Here is a 12,191-nt window from a genome sequence, read left to right on the forward strand (position 1 = left end):
CAAGAAGCATATTTAAATATCAGGGGTCTGTTCCGGTTTTTCTGAGAGGTACCTATTTTGTGAAAATTTAGACATAATTTGTGAACATTAAAAATTATATTAAAATATCAAAACAAAAATATGGATTTATCGTTTCTTACGAGATACAAAAATAAAATTTTCAGAAAAAGTATTTTCTTTTTCCTGAAGTTGAATTTGTGACAGTACCACTAAACGGCAGTAAATTTAGCCTGGACGGACCCCTGGATATGATCAACAAAATGACATTAAAAAAACTAAACTGGTAGATAAAGAGCTGGAGAAAATGTATATTAAATATTACAATAATGTCAAAATGATCAAAAAATCTCAGAAAAAAAATTTCCCTGAAAAAAACACTTTTTACTCCTCCTTTTTTGACGGATGGCATAAATGTCAATATTAATTTTTCAGTTTTATCTTGTTCATTTCGTGTGCACTAAAACACTTTTACAGGTCACTTAAATTGAATATGCATATATATCACAATAAATGAATACAAAAAGGACAAAAAGAAAAAAGAATTTTCTATACTATTATATTTTGTTTCAAAAAAATTTATATGTGCTCCTTATACTATTGTTTTGGCTACATAGATACAATATTAGAAAAGACTCCTTTTTGTAGATATAATCGTGTGAGCTGATGAAGAAATATCTTTTTTTCTTCGGTTTCTTACTGTTTTTCTTTTTTTATTATTATTATTGATTTTCATCTTCTCTTTTTTCCTTAATCGGTAATTTGTTCCATGTTTTCTCTACATTTTGAACTTAATATATTATTTTGAACTTTATGTATATACTAAAAAATTGTAGTAAAAATAAACAAGCATTTAACATGATAATATTCAAGTTGATAGCTGTAGTAAAACAATGTAAATGTTTAGTCTGTTAGTAATGTTTAGTTAACGAGAGAAATATTTACTGATAGTTGACATAAATATCTATTGACACGTATGTTCATATATAAGACAGTGTTTGATAAACAAATTTTAAATTTACTTTTTGGGGGAAAATAATTGCTTGAAGGAGTGAACATTGACATAATTTTTTAACTATAATAAAAATAAAAGAATGACTATGGCAAAAATAAAAAATTTTAGTAGATATCTGTTATTGATAAAAATTGAAAAGTCAAACATTGAAAAATATTCTTTATAATTTATACCAATTTTTTAGAAAAAAATATTCAACTTGTAAACAATTCCTACTCAAATTCCTATCTTGGGATTTTTAAGGTATTTTAATTTAATAACCTAACTTTTCTCTGATGATAAAACTTCCAGATTTTAAAGTTATCACAGTTCAGTTGGAACACATTCAATCAAAAGAAGAAAAAAAATATTGCCCCTAATTTATAGCATGTGGCATTAAAAAATATTTAGTATCAGCATTTGATTAACATTATAAAAAAATAATAAATTGAACAAAATGTTTCAATAAGATATAAACAACTGATGCAGATAAGAATGAAGTTGACAACTATCAATATAAATAAACAAATAAAATAAAGTTGGAAAAAAAATAAGAATATTTCTATGGTATTTTGTAATACATTCAGAATCAAAATAAAAGCTTTTTTGTAAAACAGCTTTGAATGTGCTTTAGAAATGGAAAATACAAAATGCTGTACATTTATAAATTCTGCAAACATAGAAAAGTAACTTCTGTACAACAGTGATGAAATATAGAAACATTTACAAACCACACAGAAAATAATGGGAATTTAAGTGCATACATTTCCTAAAAAAATTTTTACAAAACTCATAACTAGGACAACAAAAAAAATTTTTTTCACATGAAACTTCAATAATGCAAAAATACACAACTTAATACTCACATTTTTCAATAAAAGCATTAATGTTCTTATTCTTTCTCAAGAAATCAACATTGCACTCATCATAAATAGCAAACAAAACGTCTAATAAGGCATCTCGATGTACCAGGTATTTTTTCGGCAGGGTATAATTCGATTTGCCGAGCAACAGCTGATTCAATCGCATAAAGCGAGTGACAATTGTCTCAACAGATTCCTCCATAGTTCAATTATTTACCTGTGAAAAGTAATGAATAATTAAAATTTTATTTTTCATAATTTACTTACTAGCTTGAATAGTAAATATAATATAAAAGGAATAGAATATCGAAAGAAAATTAATATGTTTGTTCTAAATTCAAAAATAACAAGTTGATTCGAAAGGTGTGTTTCAGAAAATAATTGTAATTCTTTTTTTTCTTCTGTAATATTTAAAATATTATGCATCTTGACAACTATATGCCTATTTAATTTATTTCATGACATACCTATTAACGTTCTAACTGCATGCAGAATAAGTTTACTTAATTAAATCCAAATTATTTTATTTAAACATATTACATTCAAGTTAAATAACCGCTGTTTTGACAAAATTATGACGTCATAAGTGACGGTTGTAATCCTTCCGAAAAGTTAAAATAATATTTCAAAACCGCGGTAGCTGTTATATAAAGATCTATAAAACCAATCAAATGAGATATATCAAGAAGTGAAGTCAACTTTATATGTAACCATGACAACATGTTAATGCTGTATCGTCAATGGCTGTTTATTACCTTATTATGAAAGAAAAATAAACACTATTGTGAATTTCTCATTTTTTTAATAATCTATGCATTGTTTTCCTTAGATACATTAAATTTGCAGTTTCCCTTTGTTCACAAGGTAAATGGGTTTGAAAATGTGTTTATAATTGTTTTAATAATTGCCCGTACTAAGTATACCTAATAAATTTATTTCATGGTTTGTGTCAGAGAATTAACTACTTAAACAAAGACAGAGACCAACGAAAAATTGGAAAGACGTGATCTGTGGTAGAATGATAGCCAAATCTTGTCAACTTTCGGGCAGTGGTCCTCGAAAAACCAAAAATAAACATCACAGAAAGGGACCAAATCGAAGTGTATAACTCAGGCAAACTTTTCATGCTTTTTTAAAGAAAAATTGCAGGTTTGAAATCCATTTAGCGCCTTGATGGTTGTAGTTGGCGCAACAGATCAGGATACAGAAATATCCACGAAAAGTAAATTTTTTTCGTGAAATTGCAAGCAAGTGTTTATATGCTACACTTAAACATCATCTTCAGGGTACTTTTCTAAATGTTCCTATTAAGTGTGATAAAGCACATATACAATAAAAGTCTAAATATCCATTTGTTTTAACGGATAAATAATTAAAGCTCATGTACATTAAGTAAATTGCTGAATATGATGCTTAATCTAACATCAAAACTTCTGGACAATTTTACTTGGATAGACATGGTGTGTAGCGTTTTTAAAAAGTGCTTAAAGGTACTTATTTCTGATTTTCGTTTCTTAAAAGCCCTTAAAGGTGCTTTTTTATGGAGTGTTTTTAAAAAGAGCTTAATTTTTTCTTTTTCAAAAATGAGATTTTTTCCCTGTGTATTATACAAAAGCGCAGTTTTCACTTTGTTTTAATCAATGTTTTCACAAATCATTCAACCACAATCCATTTCGGCTTACCGTCGGCCCGCAACGTATGATAGCACCCATGTTACATGTTTGTTGAAATACTTAGGAGTCCGCGTGTGCGTCTATTGAGCTAGGTTCGGTGAGATTCTTGCACTCTCATGTGCAACTCTGCTGTATTTTGCAAGATATTCTCAATTTCAGGCTTCATTTTCCACTCTCTGAAATCGAACCGAAAAATCTCGATGTTTTCATTGTGGCTAATACAATCAAGAAAAGAATTCTTTGTCAGAAACTAGTTATAGTTATTTTATTATGATCATGTAGTCTTTGAAAATTATTTTACATTTTCTTAATGTATATAGTTGTTAAAATATTTTTTGAGTGCTTAATAAATACTTTAAAGGTGCTTATTTTTTGTCGAGAGATTTGGCCTGATAGATTTAAGATTTTAAGTTAGTTTCTATTTTCATTATCACCATCTCGGAATATTTTTCTTTATGTAACTAAATGGAATGTTTATTTCTCATGTGGAAACTAGGCAATCACTCAGCGCCAGAATGGTCCCCAAGATTATGAAGAAGGATATTTACTATTTCATGCCACCTGCTGTGCTATACTGATATTTTATATTGATATCTATGTACATTGATTTTTCTCCCATTATCTTTTTTTCCCCTATATATTTAATTTTATTTGTGTGAATTTACTGTAATGAAAATAGAAGTCAACTAGTGTCATTTGCTTATGCATTGGTATTGTCAATTTTCACAAAGCTTTCTCCGGTAGCCCAGCTAAAAGATCAATAGTTTGAACAGTCATAGTGCAATAAAAATCTAAAATAAATAATAATTTTTTTAGGGATGCTCACTGATTATAAACATTATTATTTTAACATTAACATGTCATTTTACTGAAAGATTAAATTATTACAGTATCTTAAATGTTATCTAGAGTAACTAACCAATGAATAAAATAAAATTTATATTTCAGTTAGTAACACTATTTGTAAACAGAAAAAATCTTTATTAAAAGAAGTTTTGAGAAATACTCCAATTTAAGTACCGTAGAGCCTCGACCGAGTCTTTCTCTGGGGATCATTTATTACAACAGCTAGAAACAGGAAAACGACGAATGGGGGTCAACTTAAAACATCGCCCATTGGCATAAAAATTTGCAAAAAATAATAAAGAAGTAATGTATTTGAAAATAAATAATTTAATTATTAATTTAAAAAGTTATGTACTTAATGCAAGAATTTTGGCGGTGCAAAAAAAAGGATAAATAGAACAATAAATATTTGACATTTATAACAGGTTTTAATTTTCTGTAAATTCCTCTGAAAAAATTAAATTTGTTGTTTTTCCAAAGCCTTTAAGACCTGGTTGTGGTGAATTCCATGGTCACCATAGGTATTACATTGCACTTTTTCAATTTCTGCAACCATTTCTTGAACCAAGAACACCACAAATATCAGCATTTTCATCAACTGTTGCATGAAAATGAAATGTGATGATTAAGGTATTTTCCCCCCTTACTTTAAAAAATCCTCATCTTCTTTTTCATCATTAGCATCAGGTGTTACTATTTTTCTTCTCTAAACGAATTAGTTTCAAAGTTTTTGGAATATATCAGTAGAATTTCTAACAATAGAAAAGGGAATTTGTGGAAAACAATCAAAACGAGTATTAACAATATAAGAATTGTATTTGGGGTGGGATTGTTAAAACAAAACGATACACACAGAAAAATGAAAGCTGCGATCAATGATCAGTGACTAATCAAAAAATAACCATTTAATAATTTTAAAAAATACAATAAAATAAAATTATCCTCGAGTTAATATTATTTGTATTAAAAAAACGTCACAGTAGGATTCGAACTCCAAGCGTATTCTTAGGTAGGTTCCCTAACACTAAGTCACTATGCCTTTATCAAAATGATTTTTAACTAGCATATTAAGTATGATTAAATTATCAAAAACATTTTTCTCGAATTTGACTGGCTAGTATACTTTTTTTATTTTAAGGGACTGCTTATATAGCAAGTTTTATCCCAAAGTAAATTTCCCAAGTCAAGCCTATCCATGTAAAACTGCATTTTATAAATACTATGTTATTCAGAAGTTGCTTGTATTATCATCTTTCACTTTCTTTCTTTATTTATTTTTTTAGATGTCAAATGCGTACTTCCATCGATTAGATGACGAATGTAAAAGGTTGTATCTAGATAAGTTGAAATACAACGGAAATCGATTACCTGATCCTTTAGACACTAATTTAAGGCTTAATCGATATAAACCTCTGACCCAAGATAATGTTCCTGATCTTGCCTTTGGTGATATCTACATGTTCCTTGTTGAAACAGCCCAAGTTTATTCTAGAGAAGAATTCAAAAACTATAAGACTCTTAATTTCTATAAAACAGCTTTAAGTGGAAAAGTGCAAGATATTCTTGTTTATAAATGTGACAATGCTCAGCTGTGTGTACTGACTTGTGATGTGCAAGGCGATGAAGGTATTATTAAACTATACAGAGCTTTTGTTGTGATTGCATTCAATGGTGCTGTTCAAAATGGTCATTGTACTTGCATGAATGAGTAAGTAATAAATTTCATTTCTTGATTTGATTATATTTGCTATATCTAATTATGAAATTTTGGAACTGATTTGTTAATCGCCTACACTCATTTTGCGGAGATTTTTTTAATGCCAACATTGGCAATTATAATTGCCAAAGTGGTATCTGAATTATATTTGTGTTATTGCAGATAAATGTGTTGTAATGATCTGAAGAGTGGGAGGAGCAATGATTTTGTCTTAATACCTTCACTGATGTTTTTTTAAATATCTAGAATTCCCAGATTTTTTTTTTTTTTTTGTTCTATGTTTTGTTAGGATAAATTAAGATTGTTCAATTTAGTTTTTAAATGGTGTGCAAAATCTTAGGGAAATGCCAAGTGTGATACAATTTTACCTTAGCTGCTACAAAACAAACAAATATTGCAAACAAATATACTTATCTTAATTTGCTTTTCCTACCTATGCGAATGCAATTTAAAATTAAATTCAAAATAATTAAGATTGGGTCTTATATTTCCCATTCTCACTATTATTATATACGTAGAAGTGACTTAGAAATTATACATTGAATTTCGTATCCACGCCATTTTAAAATCAAATGTGGAATTTTTTTTATGATATTTTAAAATCAAACATCAAGGTTTGTATTCTCATAGTTTAAAAATCATGCATTAAAATTTCTATTTGCGTAATTTAAATAAATAAATAAAATCTCACATCGATATTTTTATCATAACGTTGATAACATACTGTGGGTAAATTCTTTCCACTTAAACTTTTTTCCTGCATATTTTTTAGGTTTTCTTTTTTTCAGTTATTTAAAAAGCGTTTTTCACATAACATTTTTAGATTTCTCTTTTCAGCTTTTTTAGTTTTTTTATCAAACTCATCCCTGTGGTGTGAATCAATATACATTTAACATTTTTTTTAAAAAATCTGTGATTTTACAAATTTCATCAAGATGAAATCGTGATGAAAATGTTGAAACTAGTTAAAAGAGTTGATCAATTACTTGATGCAGAAAGTTTTTTAATTGAGTTGTTTTGTTCGTATAAAATTTTTAATTTTAGCAATAACAGATAGGAAACATAAATCAAGCAACAAAGTATTTTTTTAACAAGACAGTGGCAAAAACCAATTAAAACCTTCAAAAATTTTAATTAGCTGAAATAACTGTTAAAAAAACTGAGATACTAAGTACTTATAAAACATTTAGGCACATAAAAACTAGTTAGTTTTAATATTTTTTGTCATTGTTAATTTTATTCAAGCTGTAAACTATAACCTCAACCAAAGAAGTTAACTTTGTTTAAATTCTTACTTCAGTACATTATGCAAAGTAAAAGGACAAAATGGTAATTCATTTTCCATGGAAATTCATTTCAAGTAACAAAAGAAATTTATCATTCTGTTTCTAAAATTTTTAACATTGTAACTGAAATAACTGTCATAAAAAGTTAAGTTAAATTTTAATTTTGTAATATACTAATTTCTTGTTTTTAAGGAGAAGTAGATGAAATGTCAGTGCATCCTTTATTTTAGTTCAATTTAATTATAATTTCTATATTTTTTCGTAGATTCATTGAAGGTTGTCAACATATTGCTGCTCTGTTATTGAGTTTAGAGGTCTACATTAAGAAAGACACTTTGCGTAGAAATTCCTCACTTGAAACTTCTACTGAAAAAGTAAGTTTTATTAAACATGGGGGAAGATTAGGAAATTTTACTACTACAGTTATATCAATTTTAACTAGGGCCTATTATTTAATATATGGCGACATTTTAAAATATTGAAAATTTAATTTTAAACTATTGAAAAAAATTTAACATTTATTTTGTAAGGCATATCTTTTGAAGCGTTTCTCAAAATGTGGGAAACATTACACGTTTTATTTCTGAAAAGAAGAAAAATTTTAGAAACAAGTGGAAAATAAAGTAATTTTCTCAATATTATAAAATATTCATAATAATTCCACATTTATTTTTAGAAAAAATTATTTAAAAAAAATGCACATGTGGTGCATTTTCAATGCAAAAAGTACTGATTAGGTGGCGATTGGCAGACAATTTATTAATAACCATTTGTTTATGATTAACATCCTATTGTAAATGGTTCCAACTTAATGATATAATTAATTTCATGCTTCATATTTAACAGAATTCTGGGTACGGCAAATTGTGCCACTTCTATATACTATATATATATCTCAGCATACCCTTATATATATATCGCTCATGGGCTGCAATAGTGGCACGACTCAAAAAACACGCATTTTGGACTAAGAATAGGTGTAAATATAAATATACGCATTCTTTCAGCAGCAATAGCACAACTCATAATTCAACTTGAAGGTAATTTTAGGTGTTCTAGATCGAACACCAAATGGAAATTATTTAAAACATACAATTCTAGAGCTCGAATATGAATAAACAGAATATGTAAAAAAATAGAATGAGTAAATAAAATATTGTTTTTTTCTTAGAACTAGTGATGCCATCTGTTGGCATTTATTGAAGTTACGGTCCACCAGTGTAATCTTCGTTTAGGCAAACTAAAGCATTTCTTATGCATTTTGCTTGCCAATGAAAATTTTAAACCCACTTATCTCAAAACTTGATTTTTTGAGTTGTGCCGCTATTGCAGCCCATGAGCGATATATGTATACAGCCTGTTGTGTTGAACAGTCAACCCCAATCTAGTAGACAATGGAACTCTTGGTTCAAGCTTTGGGTTCCACAAGAACCTCTCACGTTTAACCAGACGGCATGGGGATTCTAACATGATCCACCTACCACTGAGGATATTTTATCTCATGTCAGCACTGTGATCAGTATGAGCCAAGAACAGAATTCATATCTGCCAGCCAACATTGCGATTTGAACCTGGGTCACCTCATTGGGAGGCAAGTGCTCTATTCCTTGAGCCTTTATGACTCTTGACTAAAGACTGTGACTGTTACGATATTGTTTAACTGGATTATTAAAATATAGCTTAACAGATATTGTGATTGTTAAGGTTTATTTCATAATGACACCCTTCTCTGAGTTTGTATGAGCATCCTTTGATTAATTTGGATTTTTGAATTATGTAGAGTGATTGTAATGTAGGTTCATTAGTTTAATCGAAAAAATCAGTTTAAAGTTTGGGTCTTTTAGTGTTGTTTTTCCTAAACACAGTTACAAGCAGATAATAACTTTCAGTAATGAATTTTGTTTCTCTTTGTTATCAACATCTTTTTAAATTCTTAAGTATAAAAATTCTAAATAAAGTGAAAAATTTATGATTATAATTTTGCTACTTAAAATAGGTAATGTCTGTTTAAAATATTAAATAATGAAGAATTCAAATTGGATGCTTAGAAATTATATATTGATATATAATTAACAAACTGTTTTTTGAAATTTCCCTTATACTTTAAATTAGTAGCATAATTTATGATTGTGCTAAGGTAAAAATTAATAGAAGTTATTTTTAGTACAAAAAGTGTATGTATATTTTTTTAGAATTCATGGTTGAACTTAACACAATTTGTTGATGGTAAATCCAATGAAAAGAAAAATTCTTCATCGAACACTATTTTATCTACAGATTATAAAGAAAGGCTTAAAGCAATAAAAGTAAGTAAAATTATTTGTTTCATTTAGTTGAACATTTTTAAAAGTATATCTTTGTGTGTGTTTTCTGGAAACTCTCAAAAGTATTGACATTTGAACTCAGCATGTTTGCTAAGTTTTAAACATAATAAATTGAATTTAGTGAAAAATAGCATCAAACAAGTTTTGAGAATTTTTTTTATGTGTTTAGTAAATCGTGTTTTAAATTATTTCATCATCATAGTTGGCTAGACAGCCCAATGTGAGCCAATGCCTTCCTCTGAAGATTTAAATTATTTAACATATTATAATCTAAACCAGGGATGGGGAAACTACGGCCCGCGGGCCAACTGTGGCCCCCCGGAAGATTTTATACGGCCCGCGGACAGAATTTTAACTAGCTGATCAGTGGCGAATATATCTACTTTGTTTAAAGCTATTTTTGTTCTTTCTTTTTTAACAAAGTACTGATGACCTTTCCACTTTCTCTATTTTTGCTCTACAAAACATAAATTAATTAAAATAGTTAGCACAAACAGCTTTAACTGGTAAAATGTTGAAAGCAAAAGTTCTTTATAGAATAGCTGTAGATTAGCTCCAACTAGTATTTGTCTTTCTCGAGGAGTAGACATATGGAATCTAATATAGGTGAATTGTACTTCACATGAGGCTGACTATGCGTTTTAAGTTCCAACGAACGGATTTTTCTGTCGGCTCGAGCTCTAACATAATTTACTGCGTATGGAAAGGTTGCACACATACAACGTCATTGTAAATAATGGTGAAATTATTAAATGTATAAAATGGCTACTGCCTTTTTGAGTTATTTGTAAACATTTTTTATCCCAAAATGGCAACTAAAAATCGCAAAGTTGATGTAGAATGACATGCACTCAATGATGAATTGACTTTATTTTATTTCAGAAGTTTTTACTCGGCCCACCAAACTTTTTTTTCTAGATTTTTGGCCCACGACCAAAAAAGTTTGCCCATCCCTGATCTAAACTAAAACAAAAATGTTTTAATGCTATCATATTTTAATGTTATTTTGCCATTAATAATGAAGCTTGTGAGAGAAATATAAATTGCTAACACAAATATATTAAATATTTTTAGTTTCTTTTGATGCTTATTGTATTTGACATTATTAAAAGTTTTGTTACATACATCTTTTTATAAGAAAATTATTTTTTAGATATTTATGCGCAAAACAAAGTTCATGGGAAAATATACAAATTTCAGTTAAATATATCAAACAAAAAGGATATTTCAGATTCTTAGGGAAGAAATTATTTTTTCAAGACTTATTGTTAGCTGCAAAAAAAAAGAAAAAGTATTATACAATCCTCTTAAAAATATTAATGCCTCTTTTTTTTCTCCCCCTAAAATGGTTAATTCAAAATGCAGATATAATTTCTATGCTTGCACAAAAGCAGAAACTTCTCACTTCACATACTAGATAGTATATTCCAAAAGATTCAAAATAACTGCAAGATTACTCTAGCAATTACATATTGAATTTAATTATCCATGTTTATATTAAGCATTTCATAACTGTTTTTTAGAAAATTGTTCCAAATGCACCTATATTTACCCTGCTATGTGACAGTGACATCTCTTCATCAGAAGAAGATGAAATCGAAGAAATCCCTACAACTCATACAATATTGAAAACTTTGTAAAAACTTTATAACCTATTCTCTTGTTCATTGTGTTCTTTTATTGTATACATTTGTTTTTTAAACATTTTTACTGTTGATTAGAAGAAGTTACATCCAGTAAAGGGAAAAATTAGCAAACTTTGAAATTTGTTTTGAGTTATACTTATTTTGCAATTATATTAAATAACTTACGGTCTCATCTCGCATTCTAAGACTTTCACATTCTAAAATGCCATCTTAAGAGTTCTAGAGGCAAATCCTAATCATGCATATTAATCAAATACAACTTCAATAAATTTCTAAAATAGATGATAAAACAATAAACAGAAATATATTGCCAATACTTTGGTGTTTAAAAAAAAAATGCTCTTGAAAAATTAGAAAAAGTGACTTATATCGCTCAAACCCTTTTAGTTATTTATTATTTTCTATCATTGAATGTAATACAAAATTTTTAAATGTTGAGGTAAAAGTAAAATTTTTTCATTGAGAACTATTCAGCTGATTTTTTCCAAATCTTTTAAAGGACTGTAAAACCATTTATACATTAAAATTTTAAAAAAGTGTTAATTATTGTAAATAATTTTTAAGAGTTACAAGGAAATAAAAAGATAAAATGCATAAACAAGATTTAGTTTATGCATTTTAGTGGTATTGAATTTTAAACAATTATTATTATGCCTACTATAATTGTATGTTTAAAAGTGATGTGTACAAGAAGAAATTGAGTAACCTTATTAAATCTTTCATTTGTGTTGCTTCTATTATCTAATTCAATTGAAGCAAAATAAATGTTTTTGTTTAATTGTCACTTCTCAATTTCTTGCTTAAAATATTTCATGAAATAAAATAATTTTTCAAAGTAATGGATA

General features: G+C 27.9%; 2 protein-coding genes across 3 annotated transcripts in view; one reads left to right on the plus strand and one right to left on the minus strand.

Annotated features, from left to right (window-relative positions):
* Positions 1–2,456, minus strand: part of LOC107454459 (citron Rho-interacting kinase) — a 57,788-nt gene extending 55,332 nt beyond the window's left edge. Inside the window, exons 1-2 of the mRNA XM_087157585.1 lie at positions 2,322–2,456; positions 1,858–2,071 (exon numbers count right to left, since the gene is read on the minus strand). Coding sequence (XP_087013711.1) covers positions 1,858–2,056 — 199 coding nt within the window. The 5' untranslated portion in view covers positions 2,057–2,071; positions 2,322–2,456. The remainder of the gene's footprint in view (positions 1–1,857; positions 2,072–2,321) is intronic.
* Positions 2,457–2,532: 76 nt separating this feature from the next.
* LOC107454460 (uncharacterized) lies at positions 2,533–12,130 on the plus strand. Of its 2 annotated transcripts, none has more exons than XM_043041949.3 (5): positions 2,533–2,718; positions 5,657–6,081; positions 7,642–7,750; positions 9,569–9,682; positions 11,224–12,130. In XM_043041949.3, exons 2-5 carry the CDS (start codon positions 5,657–5,659, stop codon positions 11,338–11,340), a joined length of 765 nt encoding a protein of 254 aa, XP_042897883.1. In that variant the 5' UTR covers positions 2,533–2,718; the 3' UTR covers positions 11,341–12,130. The 2 variants fall into 2 exon arrangements, with proteins under 2 accessions (XP_042897883.1, XP_042897889.1); XM_043041955.3 differs by having other exon boundaries at positions 2,567–3,076.
* The last annotated feature ends 61 nt before the right edge of the window (positions 12,131–12,191 follow it).

Source organism: Parasteatoda tepidariorum, chromosome 2, assembly GCF_982258835.1.
Source record: "Parasteatoda tepidariorum strain Cologne lab strain chromosome 2, Ptep-v5.0, whole genome shotgun sequence".
Lineage (NCBI taxonomy): Eukaryota > Metazoa > Arthropoda > Arachnida > Araneae > Theridiidae > Parasteatoda > Parasteatoda tepidariorum.

Excerpts from the sequence above, each read along its gene's own strand:
- LOC107454460 (XM_043041949.3), top strand. The coding sequence starts at position 5,657 with ATGTCAAATGCGTACTTCCATCGATTAGATGACGAATGTAAAAGGTTG. Across the intron at positions 6,082-7,641 it reads CATTGTACTTGCATGAATGA|ATTCATTGAAGGTTGTCAAC; the intron begins GTAAGTAATAAA and ends ATTTTTTCGTAG. Across the intron at positions 7,751-9,568 it reads TTGAAACTTCTACTGAAAAA|AATTCATGGTTGAACTTAAC; the intron begins GTAAGTTTTATT and ends ATATTTTTTTAG.